A 17468-nucleotide genomic window follows, 5' to 3' on the forward strand; every position below is an offset into this window, starting at 1 on the left:
TAGTATACTATATTATTTTGGTGTAGTTATATGGAATATCTTGTGTTTGGTGTTGTTTTAATAGTGTTGTTATGGATTATTTAGTTAATAATGTTGTTTAATATTCCTATATTTAATATTATTTTTTTGTTTGTTTTTGGGACTCTTGGGTCGTAGTTCATTACTACAAGTCTTTACAGAAACTGGAGTTACACTTATTTAAGTAAGGAATAATTGACGACAGGCCGTTGAATTATTAGAAAAATAATGCACACCCGAGGTGGTAATGCGGTCACGACGCGAAGCGGAGTGGCCGTTACACCTCGGTGTGCATTATTTTTCTAATAATTCAACGGCCTGAAGTCAATTATTCCGCTTATACTACAGTTACCACACCTCGAAACATTGTTCAGATTATGTATTTCAAGACGTTTGTAAAGTTGTTGTCATTAAAACGCTCTTGTATGTAGGACTAATTTCTTACGCATGTAATACCATGCCTCCGTTGCTAATTCCAAAACGTCATTTTAGAGTTAGTAACGGAGGTTTGAGCCACTGATAGCAGACTAATGCTGGGACACACGACTAGCTGACACACTCTCTGACTGTTTTCATCGACTGCAGCAGATTTTAAACACCGACTTTGAACACAGACTGAACGCACTGAACACGCGTTTGGGCATGATCAGTCATACGTATCAAATTACATTCATAACCGGCCTTAAAGTGTGTCCCCGGCTTTATGCAGCTATTAATGCAGTTATTAGAGAGAGATGTTGCAATAATGAGACAGAAAAGCATGTGCGTCAATAGGCTATTATTATTTATTTATTAATTCAATTCGTTATAATTAATTTGTTCATTCTTTTTTATATTATTGACAGATGACAGTAGACTAGCCAAATAAATGAAACACAAAGCCATTTTAACAAGTAGGCCTATCAATAATTATTTATTTGTTATATATTATCTGCAATAAAAATCCGTGCTGCAGGACTATCCATTTATTTAGCCTATATTCAGTTTAATTTTCTATTGATTATAGATAGCCTAGGACTATATACTTTATTTATTAAAATTAAACTGCATGTTTCCATTGATTGTGAAGCTAGACATTGCAGATCAAGCGCATGGGGCTTTTTCTTGTTATGAATTGTATCCTATTTTCCGTTATTACAGTTAACTACGCGAAGTGATATGGAACTGTAATGCGGTCAAGACCTGCCTGGAACTACTTTAGCTGTGCGTTTCCCTGAAAATAATGCACACCTTAGAACGTTCTTCAACCAATCAGATTCAAGCATTCAACAGCCCTGTAGTATAAATCTCCATATATGATTTTGAGAGTTTGTTTGTTTGCTTTTTTTTTTTTTTTTTTTTTTTTTTCAGCCCAAATGCACTGTTAAAAGTTCCTTAAGGTGTCATAAAAGATAAATAATAATTCATATTTTAAATTAATAATACATAAAGAAAATGTATTCCATGTTTTTTAAGGAGGTAATGTAATAATATATATATGTGTGTGTGCGCGTAGTAAATAGTCAATTATGTTGAAATAAAGTAGAAGGAAACAAAAACGAGGGGAGCAGCTTTAAGACAGTTAGTCTTGGCACATGCAGCGATGGAGAACTTCCTCCGTATGCCTGGTCATGGGTCAATAGCACTCGATTCACAAGGACGCCCACCATACGGAGGAGCTTTCTTTATAGGACAAGCACTGAAAAGTCGATTCAGTCAGTATCCCATGTTCCCATGATACTTTGTTCAATAAATGTGCTATGTGTGAATGATCCCAATTCTTAGCATGTCAGAACAGGCCTACTCTGCGTCAGAACGTCGTTTGAGAACTTCATCGCTTTATCCAACCTAGAATCGCTCTCGATTTATTGACACACAATTGAGTCGTGCCGAGATTCTCATCATAATACCTGCCAAAACACTGCCGGTGTGAATGTTCATCATTGGAGCTGGTTTTATATCCTTATGCGTCCATATTTCACACGTTCCCATAAAATATATTTCCAAAGCAGCTGTCAGGATGCGTTCAGCATGCAGTATTTTCCCAGGTACAAAACAAGCAGGCGCGGAGTGGCGGAGGGCTGTGAACAGAACCACATTAGGCATAATGTGTGAGAAAGCCACACTGAATTTTAAGATAAGCAGATGAATTATTCATGTTTTCTTAGTGAGGAGTTTGTGTCCCCTCTCTCTCTCTCTCTCTCTCTCTCTCTCTCTCTCTCTCTCTCTCTCTCTCTCTCTATGTGTGTGTGTTAGCTTGTGTTTAAGGTAAGAGGGTCTGGTTTGTGTTATGTGAGAAAATATCTTTATAATCTGCCATTGCGGAGAGAAAAAGGGAAGAGGTTGGGAGGAGAAATGAAGGCCCTGTTTTTAATGTTTGCATTGATTTTTTCCCTTTTACTTCAGTATTAATGCACCTTTATCTCTTTCTCCGACATGAATAGCATTATGATCTGTGATTGAGGATTATGGGTCGGATTCATTATGTGTCTTTTACATGCGTATGGCAGCCATGACTGTGATTTTCAATGTGAATACAACAGATTGTTTTCATTCAAAACATGAAAGCATGGAATGGAATCAAACTTTGAAGCTAAAAAGATCGGAATCTGTGACCATCATACACTACATGATTTTCTATGAAATCTGTCAGCTCAAATCTGCAGAATGGCTCTGATTTCTTTCGGCAACTACACTGTAAAAAATGATGTGATTTAATAAGTTATGACAACATATGTTTTTACATTGCTTTAACTCATCAAAATAAATTGAGCAATTTTCAACTTTTCATTTTTTGAAAGTCAGTTTAAGGTAATTTAAGTTGAAATTACTTAAACATCCAAGTTGAGTGTACTTCAAAATGTAGGGCAGCAACATTTTTCAATAAGTTAAGACAACATATGTTTTACAAGTTAAGCAATTTTCAACTTTGTTATACAAGATTCAACTCTTTTTTTAAAGTAATTTAAGTTTAAACGACTTAAACATCCAACTTGATTGTACTTAAAAATTTAAGGCAGCACCTTTTTTTATTCACTGTATATATATACAAAAAGTGTATATCAGACATATAATGAGCTACATGCTAAATCCATGTCACTGCCAGTGAATCACATACAGTAGATACAAAATGTGACTTTAAATGTCATTTTCCTTAAAGTCCCCCTGTGGTGAAAATCAAGCTTTTAATGTTGTTTATATGTGGTGTTTTGAATATGCTTTAAGACAAACCATGTGTAAATTCATAAGTCAACACCATTCCTGAGTATTTTCTCCTTAAAACTGCAGCGAACCAAAGACAGTCTCAAAAACGCAGTGTTTCTGACATCACAAACTACCTTGTAAACAACTGAGCTGGTGTGAGTGAGTGAGTGGAGGCGGGGCTCATTTGCATATTCATAGAACCGCATATGCTAAATGAGGCAAGGGTGTAGAGTTACATTCAAGCTATATTAAGGCATGGAGTGAGTTTTAAGGAATAAAATGACTGACTACATGGGGACTTTAAAACTGTTGAACCAAACACTCGTTTTGCTGCTTTTTACCATAAACAGACCGTTTACAGGTTTTCAGTTTAAAGGCTGTTCGCCGTTTCAGCAAATTGGCTTTGACTCTTCACATTACCAGAGCGCGAGTCCAAAAACATGTATCCGTGTACATCAGCGCTCGGGGCCAAACGAACAGGACGTTTCCTTTTGAACTTCACCGTCTCAACTGTGAGCTTTCCTTGTCATCTCCGCCGGAGTGATTTGAAATTCGTTGTAATCGCAACGCATGCTGCTTTCACGCATCAAACTGTCCTGCCCATCCACTCAGCAGGAGGGCCGCGAACGCTCCTCTATTACCATCCCATCTTCACAGCCTTCTGAAATGGGCTTACTTTTCCGAGCTTGAAAGGCCCCTAGCTTTTCCCGTGCGTCTTTTCAACTGCTTTCAACCGTCAGGTGCACGAAATCCATCTCTACACTTTGTTGGGTCCGTCCCTGCTGCTTCTCTCTGGGATTGTTTACAGCAATGCAAATAAGGCCAGAAAGCAATTCAAATGGATTGTTTGGGTTTAGGCTGATGTGAAGCGTCTCATGCAGTACATGTGTTATTTGGTTATTTATGAAGCACTAAGCACATCGTGAACAATAATAATAAAAAAAAAAAGCGTGCACTTTTTAGAAGATTGCTTGCTACTTGAGGCTATTGGTTTTTAAGCATTTGGGTGAATGAAAGAACATGTGTTCTCTTTGAACTAGTGAGAGAGGAGAGCAGACGATAAGACCGCACTCACTTAAAGCTGAGGAAATGTATGCAGAATTGGTATCTGGAGCTATTATTTATTTATTTTTGCATATATTCACATGGCTGAAGCTTTTATCCAAAGCGACGCAATACAGCAAGCGATTCATCTTGAAGAGGCAATACACATGAGAAGTGCAAACAAATGAAGTTTCAGACATCGTTCAGAATAGAAGAACATAGAGGGATTGAGGAACTAGAGTTCTTTGAGAATTACAGCTATTTAAATATTTTTGTATATGGTTGAATATGGTTGTGAAGTTAAAACTGTAGAGTGCCACTCATTCACATACACCATATCTGTCATTTTAAAGTCAACCCACATTCAGCATTAATACTCAACACAAACTTGAGAAACATAATATAACATCTTTTTCATGACCTCTCATTTTTCATTCTCTCCCCACGTCATCTCTCCACCTCTGCTCTCCACTCTTCCTCAAGCATGTGACGTCGAGGAATTTGTTTGTGGCGACGGGCGCAGCTGTGTTTCCGAGAGCTGGCTTTGTGATGGGGAACTCGACTGTCCCGACGGCTCAGATGAAACACCAGCGATATGTGAGTCCATCAACAACACATTTCACCATATGATTATTTCATTCATCTAAACTATTTATCTAAACTAATACAACATGAATATGTATTTCATTGTATATAATAATTTACATATATTTTAAAATAGTATAATATTATATATATTATTTTTATCTATCTATCTATCTATCTATCTATCTATCTATCTATCTATCTATCTATCTATCTATCTATCTATCTATCTATCTATCTGTCTGTCTGTCTGTCTGTCTGTCTGTCTGAATGTCTGTTGTTCTATCTATCATTCTATATATCATTCCATCCATCCATCTATCCATCCATCTATCTGTCTATCCATCCATCTATCCATCCATCTATCCATCTATCGTTCTATCTATCTCTTGTTCTATCTATCCATCCATCATTCTATCTATCTATTGTTCCATCCATCCATCCATCCATCCATCCATCTGTCTGAATGTCTGTTGTTCTATCTATCATTCTATCTATCATTCCATCCATCCATCTATCCATCCATCTATCTGTCTATCCGTCTATCCATCCATCCATCTATCCATCTATCATTCTATCTATCTCCTGTTCTATCTATCCATCCATCCATCATTCTATCTATCTATTGTTCCATCCATCCATCCATCCATCCATCCATCGTTCTATCTATCTATCTATCTATCTATCTATCTATCTATCTATCTATCGTTCTATCGTTCTATCTATCGTTCTATCGTTCTAACTAACACATTTCTCTATTTATATTGCTAAGCTTTGCCCTCATATACATCTCATAACCTATATATAAATGTCAAATAATCTTGTAAACGGGTATGTTTATTGTGTACTTTACGCATTATGGTATATTGACTCCCAAATAAAGAGATCTATAGTTGAAATGTGCTTGAATCTGTTGAATTTGAGTATCTCCAAGTGGGTTTTGAAGACCAAAATCAGATTTAACATTATCACAAGGCCACAAACTAATCAAAAGTGCATTAATAACCTACATATTCATATAAATAAACATTTTTTTTTAGAAGAAGAGTTTTTCTGCCAAGTTACAAGCCATTTTGGCTGACGTCAATGAGATTTTCAACTCAGAACAATTGCACTTGACATTTCTATTACAAAATGAATGGGTTTCCGAAATGCTTCAGTAAAATTTGGAAATGCACTCATAAATATTGCTAGATGAGAAATGGTAAGCGCTCAATGCCTGGGATAAAAGATGTCATGAAGCATTAATTGAAGCAATTGTTACCTGGAGTATTGTGCGGTTTCCACACGGTACAGTCCTCAAATGCGCCGAATCTGAGAGGATAAAGTGATGAGAAAGCGTTTGTACTTATGACAGGCTGCATAATTATCTTTTTAAAAATAATATGCATGATATATCTTTTGAAATTCAGTGTGTGCTGGAAGAAATATTCCTGGCAAGCCTTTTATGAGATCAGAGGAAATCACAGTTGAGGTCACTTGCCTTTCGGCAAAACTGAAAAAAAACATTGTAACGTAGTAAAATCGTTATTTTTAAGTTATTTTTTCCTGTCAGAATTCGCCAAATAAATAGCCCTTGCTCATTAATCCTGACAGTTTGCCAATTGCAGAGCTCATTTAAATAAATATTATGTTTTTATAGTGTATATTGTCTTCATATTACAGGATACTATGAGCAGCTGCATACACCAACTCGTCACTGGCTTTTATCATAGCACATCAACAAACGTACCGCTGTGGTTCCTTTGATCAGTTTGTCATCTCTCGTCTGCGGAAGACCATCTGTGGTTTTCCAACTTGCCATTCTCTTCATATTCATCCCCTTAATCACACTAGATTAGTACATAATCCATTTTCAAAGTGATAAAAAGAAGCAGAATTAGAAATGTGTGTGATATGAATGAAATAGACAGAAAAAAGCATTGAAAGAGGTATTTTTATTTTATTTTAACATAAAATAGCATACATTTCACACGTAATACTGTAGTGAACAGCACATTCCAGGGCCCAGTTTAGTGGACAAAAAATTGCTACATTTTGATTAGATCTTGCTGCACTAACACAAACACACTGTCCCACGCTATCAGATAAGGATGCTAGGACAACTGACAGACACCTTAAAGGGGTGGTATAATGTCCTTTTCACAAGATGTAAAATAAATCTCTGATGTCAGAGATTTCCCAGATTCCAGAGTGCGTATGTGAAGTTTTAGCTCAAAATATCCCACAGAAATTTTATATAGCATGTTAAAGTTGCAAAAACACCTTGTTTTGTGTCTGTCCCTTTAAATGCAAATGAGCTGCTGCTCCCAGCACAGGGGGCGACAACAATTCTGAAAGGTTAGTTGATGAATTTATGTAGCTTACGTGTAGTTCTCTTCTAGTCATTGATTAGCATATTCTGTCTTGATAATCTATAAATCGTGTTCAGGGGGCGGGGTTTATGTAAATTTTAGGGTTAGTGATTTCACTAACCCGGGAGGAATATCGTGTAGTCCCTACCAGCCGTTTGTTGTAGTCCTTAAAAAGCAATTTCTTTAAAAGCAAATATCTCCCTTTGCTTTGAACTTTGAGCGTTATAATTTAAATTAATATAATATAAATTCTGGATGCAATTGAGCAGTGGCTGAAACAAAGGAAGGCCACAATGATCCATCCAAATCCATTCATAACTATGTTTGGAAACCTTAAACTGATGTAAACTACACACATCCATTTCAAACTTATTCAGAGAAATAAGTATTCTCATAAATGGCGTCATAATTGGCAAAAGTAAAATCACTACAATACATATTTATTTATTATACATTATAATTTGTATTGTACATTATATATTGTAATTTGATATACATATTTGATTATGTATAATTATTAAAAAACTAATATTTTGCATTTGTGCAATACAAATGCATTTTTAATGTTTTTATATACTATATTCATGTAAAAACAACACAAGTGCCCATAGCTTGGTGTTTTCAGCAGAGCGCCTAGTGTTTTCAGCTGTCTAAAAATGCTTTGGGGGACACACGGCCTTGCAGAAGAAAAACTGGACCTTGTGTGCTTAACTGAAACATGGCACGAATGTATTCTTTTTAATGAACTTACTCCCGCCGGTGAAGTGATGGGTCCCAGTTTAGGACCCAAGCAATCCGATTGGTTCCAAGCACGGTTTATGGGTAATCGCTTTAGTGCCTGGTTACAAATCAGATGTCACTTTATTATATAAGTCGTTTGAACTACGTTATAACGACCATTAAGTAAGGGTTAATGCCCTTCGAGGTGTCCATTGTCAGGTATTAATGGACGACGGCGAGGCGTGAACCGTCCGACGCGCAACGCAGCCTCCGCCGAAGTCCATTAATACCTGACAATGGACACCTCGAAGGGCATTAACCCGCTTATACCATGGTCACTTGCCAAATTTTTAAAACATTAGTTTATATTTTAATTAGTTTTACAATCGAAATCTAAAGTTTTTACAAACAATAACTTGGTTTCCCTGGTTACGCCTGACGGTTTATTTACTAGGTGTCCTCTATCACTTTTTAATGGACACCCTGCAGCCAATCAGAATCGAGTATTCACCCAGACCATGGTATTATATATGTAAGGGATAATCTACGAAGTGCATTAAAATTCTTTAATGCATGGCTAGCCGTGGATTATCCCGCTTATACCTTGGTTATTTGCCAAGTTAAAAATAAGTTAAAGCTGTAACTGATGTTTATAGTGTAATTTTTTAACAGACGTGTAAAAATGACGGTTATTTCTTAAGTTTAGGCTCGTCAGTTCTTGCACTCCGTCCGCTTTAAATAAAGTAGAGCCATCGGATTGCTTTTATTTGAATGAATTCACATTTATTTAAATTCATTATTAAAAGAGAGAGACAGAGAACTGAAGGAGAAGGAACAGAGAGAGAGAGAGAGAGAGAGAGAGAGAGAGAGAGATGCGTGCACGAGTTAACGTTACCTGTGTGCGTCGATCTCTTCTTTAAAGTCTAGCAGCTACAGTCCCCTCGTTGCTTAAGCCTACCTAAACGTTTTCATATGCGTCTCTCACTCTGCTTGCAAGTGTATCTGTGTTACTATGGTTACCAATGTAGCGGATTAATTTCGAACTGTAATCAAACTGACTGGAACTACCTGTGCATTAAACGGTTTTACTGCACACCTTCCAGCCAATCAGAATCGAGTATTTAAACAGCCCATGGTATAATTTAACTTATATGTTTCATATACTTGTATATAACCGAAGCTATAGATTGTGAAATTAAACATTTCTCGTTCTTAGGCCTGTTTATCAGAATTTGCAGATTTTGCGATGTCTTTGTTGTGCCTCAAATTTGAGAGAACTCTTATCCTGGGGGATTTTCAAATCCACATGGACATAGAAGACTTTACAATAACAAAAGACCTTTATTGGAGTGCATTGATTTGAAGCAGCTCGTGAACTGTCCTACACATAACAAAGGCCACACCATAGACCTTGTGTTTTCTAATGGTTCATTTGTGTCTCAGTTGTCCACCTCTGATTTAGGGCTGTCTGATCATCTGCTATCTTTTTTAATATCGAACTGCCAGACATAAGCATTTCCTGCTCTTGTGTCATTAATTATCGCAAATGGAGATCTATTGAGCCCTCTAATTTCACTGATTTTATTGACTCTTGCTTAAGTTGTTTTTCTGCATCTGATGCACTGGAGGACAACGCTTCTATGTTACATTCTATTCTCTTGACTGGCCAGGACTCATTTGCTCCTTTAAAATCACAATCTGTTTCCTTTGTACGTTCTGCTCCTTGGTATAATGAAGACCTGCATACAATGAAGACATATTTGGAGCGTAGGGTGGCGTATGTCTGGCTTTTGACTGTTCATCACAAGGCCTGGAAAGACCACTTACTAGAATATAAGGCTGATATTGTATCTGCCAGGTCTGATTACTTTTTACAGGTAATTGTAAATAATCAAAGAAATCCTAGACAATTGTTTCATTCCATTAACAAACTGCTCAAATATAACAGTCTCTCAAATGTCCCTGATTCAACTCACCTTTGTAATAAAGATAGGGTAGGCGATGTTTTTCATATACAATTTTTGTTATACTGGTTGAAACTCTTTTCACATCGTGATAAGCAATCAATAATAAAAGTGGTCTATATATTCAAATATTTACATATATCATCTGTGGAAGTCTCAGGACTAAAAAATATTCTAATCGATAGGATGTCCTACCTGCCTGTCAGCCTGCTTGCACAGACATCACACGTCATAAGCACATTCTGTAAGGCTATGTAGAGTTGTAGACAGTCAGTCACTGAGCACCACAAACGAAACAGCAGCCGCCTTTTACATTTCCTCCTGAACTAAAACAACAAGCTTATTCTGTGCTCTACACAGAGCTGTTCATGTCTTGGAATTATGCTTTTCAATGGCAGCACTATCAACGGCGAAATTAATCTGCAGCAGTCATGTGATTTAACTAGAGGCTCTGTAAGTTGTTTACGTTCATTATTATTGTAATGTTATACTTTGAGACATGAGGTAGTTTAACGCCGTCTCTCGTCTCGTGGCGCTTTGCAAACTCTACTGTGTTGCGTTCATGTGTTTTGAAGGAGGCGTGGCTTTGGAGACGCTCTGAAGGGAGGGTGGGATCTTATGATTTCAAAGCTAGCTTGCTATTGCTAGCCTCTCTGAAATGTACCGTACCTTTAAAGGTGCTCTATGTAACTTTTTCACTAAAGCATACACATAACATATGTTTGGAGATATTTAGGAAACATGCTGAGTTCACATACACCTTTCTCTGAAAAACACTTCTACAGCCAGTCATTTTACTTTGAAATGTGCGTATCGTGTTGAAATGTCTGTTTTTGTTTTGGTCTGTGTGATCTCACCCACAGCAGTTCACCCAATAGTATTTCAACACCCTGGGATGCCAGTTGGCAGGAAACACAGCGTATTGCAGCCAGCAAACAAACAGGGTCAGAGATTAAAGATTCTACCCAACCTAAAAAGCCTCGGTATCCATCTAAAAATCTCTATGAACGAAAGCATATTATCAATGCGGATAAATCAACTAATTAACTTACAGTCTGTAAGTGTCCTCAGCTTTCGTTGTCAATTGCGCTCGTTCCTGTTGCTTATCCTCAAAGTGGCAACCCGTGTGAGCGTCGAGTCTGAGGAGGAGGGGGCGGGGGAAACAACGATCGCCGATATTTTGAATTTGGACTGCAGTACCTATTTCGACCACTCATTCTTTCAGACTGCACCTTTAAGCAAGAAAGCAAGCCCCCCTCCCCACACACACACTAATATACTGTCGTGCTGGAGGTTGAAAGTCTAAATCAATAAGAAAAAATGCTGAATTAATGAGGTTACATCACCCTAAATATCTTCCAGGTTCCATCTTGACTTTTGCTGCCTAGATACTTTTAAACATCTCTGGAGATCCGGAGGCCCTGAGAGGAAGAGCGAGAGACACTAAGAGGATATTTTTAAACAATTCTCCTATTTGTTGAATTACATATTCTCTTTTTACTGGGATTATGAAAGTGGAACAGAGGTCTGCTGGGACAAGCCTTGGGGGGAAACCTGTGTATACACTTCCTTTCTCCAAAAAACTCTCGAAAACCCCCACCCGGGTGATCATTTAAAAGGAAATTGAAAGTTAAGGAGGCACATGAACTACAGGCCAAGACTTTCACGGCCCTTTTTGGAGCTGGATGGAGATCAATATTGCTGTTTTGACAGTGGCCTCTTCTCCCCCGTGACACCCCAGAAATGTCAAGCAATCCACAATCAATGATTCACAAGAGACAGCTGCCGGCGTGCTAAATTCTCGTGTGCTTAAGAGACGTATTTAAGAGGAACTGTGCAGGGAGTTGAATATTAAAATAGCTTTGCTCATCACATTTATACACAGTGAATCGAGTTAAGGGCGGTGAGCCTCAGTTTTACGGCTTTTATTTGTATTTATGCTGCATAGAGAGGGAAAACAAGAACATAGATGCTTTTAGAAGAATTTGTGTTGTTCATCTGCTTTATTAAAGTAGGTTTATGCCATCTTTGTTTTGTTCTGTTATTTAGTGTCAAATACTATAATATTGTTTTTTTCAAATCCATAATAATGTTGACATCATTGCTGTTGTGCAATTTTATTATATATATTTGCTAAATTAAATTATATTTTAATTGTATTTTATGTTACATCATATAGGCTTCTGCATTATTCTGTCCCCCCAAAAATGCTTCAAATGCCTAAATGTATAATTTTAGTTTTAAAGAATATAATAGCTTTTTAATTGCTTTTCTCTTTTTTAATAGTGTTGCAAGGTTACAAAAAAGTTTTCTAAATTTGGCTCATCCAGACTTTTTAACTTCTGGTCTATACTAAATTTAGAAAATTCTACTGTAAAAAGAAGCTAGAAAATGATATGTTTCAGTAATTTAGTGTTTGTCTAATGTGAATATTATTAGTATTTAAAAAATGATAATAATAATAGCAATATCTGATATTTTTATGACTGGAAATTCATTGTAGAAATTCACTGAAGAAATTCAACTGTAAAGAAGTTTAAAAAGTATATGTTCTAGTAATGTTGTAATAAAGAAATTGCTGCCTTAAAGTTTTAAGTACAATCAACTTGAATGTTTAATTCATTTCAACTTAAATTACATTAAACTAACTTAAAAAATGAGTTGACTTGTATAACTTACAAAAAAAGTAGAAAATTGCTTAACTTATTTTGATTTGAGTTAAAGCAATGTAAAAAACACGTTGTCAATTTATTGATCATAATTTTTTTTAAGTGTATGAACATTATTAATAATTTGTATTTATATTAATTGTTTTAGTATAGTATTATTTGTATTTTTTCAACATAATTTTTTATAACAATTTCTGTCATTTATTTGACATTTGACATTTATTTATTAAAGAGGAATAACCCCTTGAGATGAACCATCTCGTTTTCGAGGGGGTCCTCGAGTCCAGGTACAGAAATTGACATTGACCTTTTGACTATTATGACAGGACATTCATTGTAGATATTTACTGAGAAAATTCTACTATAGAAAGAACTTTAATATCAGTCAGTTTGTGTTTGTCTAAAATGAACATTCTTAATATTTTTTAGAATAAATGCTGTCATTATGTGAAGCATTTTCATACATAATTCGAATTTGAATCCTCTAACGTTAAGAATGATATGAGATGTGGCAGGAACACAAATCTGTCAATGTTGTAGAATTAAAGCCTAAAATGTCATTAGGATTTTACATCATCTGAGAGTAGCTTTATTACAAATTTAGAGTGTCATTACCAAATGTGTATTAAAAAACGCCCCCCTCTCCCCATAAATTCACACTTAATTGACTATGAGCTTAATTGACTGAAAAGATGTTGTGTTAGCAAATCCAAGACATATTTAAACTAAACAAAAGTATCATTACCTTCACACATCATTACAGTCTCACTCACACAATATTAAAAATCCATGAAACTTAAATGTTTTGCCAAATAAATCTATATAGAAATAATGAATTGGGGTTCACTTTATTTTGACGGTCCCTTTAACACATTCTGTTAACTATAAGTAGGCCTAACCTAGTCTAACTCTCCTTCTGAGTTTAAACGTGAATATACAAAGAGAATTCCAATGCTGAAAAAAAACATTTTCGATTAAACTTCTAGATTTGAAATAAAAAATAATGAATAATAAATGTTGTGTTTGTGGTATACAGCCGCAAATCATTTGGTATACGCATGTTCTTCACCGTACCACAATACAGTATGAGTGACATCAAGTTCAAGCAAGGGGCAGCGTGGTGGAGTGCACGTGAAATGAGTAAGCGCACTCTTCCAATTTACTAGTTACAACACGAAATAATCATGTACAACATCACAAGGTATGTTGAAAGAAGCTGTACAACTTACAGAAATCTGTATCATGTCACATGTAGTCGCTCTATCAGTGATTTAACCTCAGAATGGCGTCAATAAAACTGTGTAAACAATGTCACATCCACCGTCACATTTACCTCAGAAAACCATTCAATGTCCAAAAACTCATTAGTCAGCTAGAATAATGAACTTGGAGAGGAGCATTTAGTTAAATATATGCACTATATGGCATATTCATTGCATTTTTACTTAATTTGTTCATCAATATGTAGCCCATGTTTTAATAAAACCGTTTTATGACAGCCACATTTTAAATGTTTAGCCTATATATATATATATATATATATATTTAGGGCTGTCAAACGATTAATCGCGATTAATCGCATCCAAAATAAAAGTTTGTGTTTACATAATATATGTGTGTATGGAGTAAAATTATTTTCTATATATAAATACACACACACATGCATATATATTTAAGAAAAATGTGTTATTTATATATAAAATATTTATATATAATATAAATTATATATAATATAAATATATATACAGTATATACATGCAAATATTTCTTAAATATATACATGCATGTGTGTGTATTTATATATAGAAAATAATTATACACCGTACACACACATATATTATGTAAAAACAAACTTTTATTTTGGATGCGATTAATCGCGATTAATCGTTTGACACCCCTAATATATATATATATATATATATATATTTTAAAACGAATAGAGACATAATTGTCATTTTAAAATGTATTATAACGTTATTATAAAAACTTCCTTGTTTCATTTAAATGTACAGTAAGTAGCCTACAAATCAATTATTTTTAACCTTTAATGATGTACCAACTGGGGTTCCCTGTATAATTTTACAGCATTAGCCTAGTTGAGAGATTTGATTCTTTGTCAAAATTTGCCATGTACTGTACCTGATAATTCACAAATTAATCAATATTGAATCGAAGTTAACAAAAGTTAAATGGAATCACAAGCTTGTGAATCCAAATCGAATCCAATTGTGAAATTTGTCAATAATTTTATTTAAATACATTTTTTTACTTGAAGCAAATTGAGTCTTTTCCCCTTTATGTTCTTGTCAGAGTGGACCAGAATGCATTGTTTTCATGTTAAAATCACAAAAATTCTCCTGGGAGAGGATGCACCGCCTAGACCCTAATACAACAACTTAGTAAAAATGTCAAAATGTTCACCTCTTGTGAGTTTGCGGGTCTGTTGAAGTTGAATTTTTAAAGACTTCATTAACCTTCTCTTCTACAGGCTTGCGGCAGGTAAAGGTGAGATGTCCCGTCAATCACCTCCAGTGCCTCGGCGCCCACAGGTGTGTTCATTATAGTAAACTCTGCAATGGAGTACGGGACTGTGAGGACGGATATGACGAGGGTGTGCACTGCCGCGGTGAGTTCCGTTTGATATCTTTCTGTTCACTATCTTTATAAAAGTTTAGGGTCAATGCGATTAAAAAAAAAAAAGAATAAAACGTTTATTCAGCAAGGATACACCATTAAAATGATCAAAAGTGACAGTAAATACATTTATAATGTTGCAAAAGATTTCAATTTCAAATAAATGCTGTTCTATCTACAATACTCTCAAACTATCATGGTTTCCACAAGAATATTAAGCAGCACAACTGTTTTCAACATTGATATTAAAAATAAATGTTTTTCGAGCAGCAAATCAGCATTTTAGAATGCTTTCTGACGGATCATGTGACACTGAAGACTGGAGTAATGATCCTGAAAATGATCACAGGAAAAAATTACATTTTAAAATCTATTCAAATCGAAAATATTTTACAATATTACTGCTTTCACTGTATGTTTGATCAAATAAATGCAGCCTTGGAAAGCATAAGACACTGTTTTCAAAGACGTAAAAAATAAAATCTAAATTTTTTAACAGTAGTGGGTATATATAATTTTTTTTCCCTCTGATGTCTACTTTTTTTTTTTTTTTTTGTGCACCTAAAAGGACATCATTTAATTTTCTATGGCTATTTTCAACCTTTCTCTGACAATTTTTTTTTCTATGCTTTTAAGACTCTTATGTAAATCTGTCTGATGAAAGTTTTGGAAGTTCAAAAGTAATTTTTTTTGCAGCTTAGTTTCAACGTTTTGTTAGTTAAGAAAGTTTTCATAGTTACAGTTAACTTTTATCTTAAAAGATGAAAAGATAAACCCATAAAATGTTCAGATTATGAATATATTACGTTTATTCAGATAATTCTGAAACTTTAGCTTCAGACGTGGCGTGAATAGTTTTGATAATGAGTTGTGCATCGGACTTGATGTGAACAGTCCTTGTCTCTCGAATTTAGCTAAAAACATCCAATGATTTTTGTTGATGGACTAGATGGTCCATCAATAATTGCAGGTCAAGACTTTCAACTTTAAACTGCAATTCACGTCTTCACACTTCCTCGTTTTAAGAGTGTTTGACAGAATTAAACCCACAACAGATCTGCAGTCATTTGAAGTCAGTTCCATGCAAGATAAGCACAGTCGGCTTAATGTAATAATGGGTTTCTGCTAAAAGGCAATTACTGTTTCTCCACATGATGAAGTGAGGATTGCGTTTTGTCACATTGTGGTGAAAGGGAACAAGAAAAGAGGTTTATATGAAAACCACAGCTTAGTTTACATCGAAAACGTTGTGAGAATTTATGTATTGCAGCTGAGGTCGTTTAACTGTTGAGACGGATGAGCTACATCATGTCATGTCTAGAATGTGTATTTAGTTACGGCCGTAATAAATGAGCATATGGAAGTATTCATCATCCTCACCTTGAGTTGAACCACTCGTGAGATGTTAGTGTGCATGTGCCAGGCTGTTTCAAGCAACCGAAGACCTCGCTTGGAAGGGACATTTGCGCTTTTACATTTTATGTTCCATTTCAATCTTAGTCTTGGTTCGGTTTCAAAGTAAATAAAACTTGGCGGCACGGAGAGGAAGGTATGGATGCACACACTCCTTTGAGGAGCAACCGCTTTGTTCCACCACAGACCGGTTTCGAATTGCTCTCTGCATACCTGTCATAACTGAGCATTCATAATTTACATTATCAGTCCGCAGAGCAGATATCAACTCTCTCTCCTGGAGGTATTCGAATCTGGGACAGATAGAGAGAAAGAGCGAGAGAAGAGAGGAACATCTTCACAAGAATGGCCATATGAGCTAGACTCACACTTTTCTTTGTCATAAAAGTTGAGAAAAAATAGCTTTGTGGGTTGAAGATAGTGTGAAGCTAGCACTGACCCCTTTTATATATTCTTATTGTGTACAATATTGTAGTTCATCATTTCAACTTGTCCCTCTTTTCACACTAAAAACATGTTACCACTGTTTATGTGTTATGGCCATACTATTGAATAAATGATTATTTTTAAGGGATAGTTTAACCAATAAATAAATAAATAAATAATATTTCTGTCATCTTTTTACTATGTTCCAAACCTGTATTAGTGTTTTTCTTCTGTTGAACACTAAAGAAGATATTTTAAAGAATGTTGGTAACCAGACAGTTTAAGTCCCTATTGACTTCCATTATTTTTTTTTTCATACAATGGATATCAATGGGGTCCAACAATTGTTTGGTTAGTGACATTATGAAAAATCTCTTCTGTTGTGTTCAGCAGAATAAAGCAATTAATTCAGGTTTGATACAACTTGAGGGCGAGTAAATGATGACAGAGTATTCATT

The 17468-nt window shown here is 35.4% G+C and overlaps 1 protein-coding gene across 1 annotated transcript in view; it reads left to right on the forward strand.

Moving 5' to 3' along the window:
- Positions 1 to 17468, forward strand: part of lrp1ba (low density lipoprotein receptor-related protein 1Ba) — a 228690-nt gene that overhangs the window by 29773 nt on the left and 181449 nt on the right. Inside the window, exons 2-3 of the mRNA XM_079889543.1 lie at positions 4729 to 4842; positions 15026 to 15163. Coding sequence (XP_079745669.1) covers positions 4729 to 4842; positions 15026 to 15163 — 252 coding nt within the window. The remainder of the gene's footprint in view (positions 1 to 4728; positions 4843 to 15025; positions 15164 to 17468) is intronic.

The sequence above is a fragment of the Squalius cephalus genome, assembly GCF_949319135.1.
Source record: "Squalius cephalus genome assembly, chromosome: 13".
In the NCBI taxonomy this organism is placed as follows: Eukaryota; Metazoa; Chordata; class Actinopteri; order Cypriniformes; family Leuciscidae; genus Squalius; species Squalius cephalus.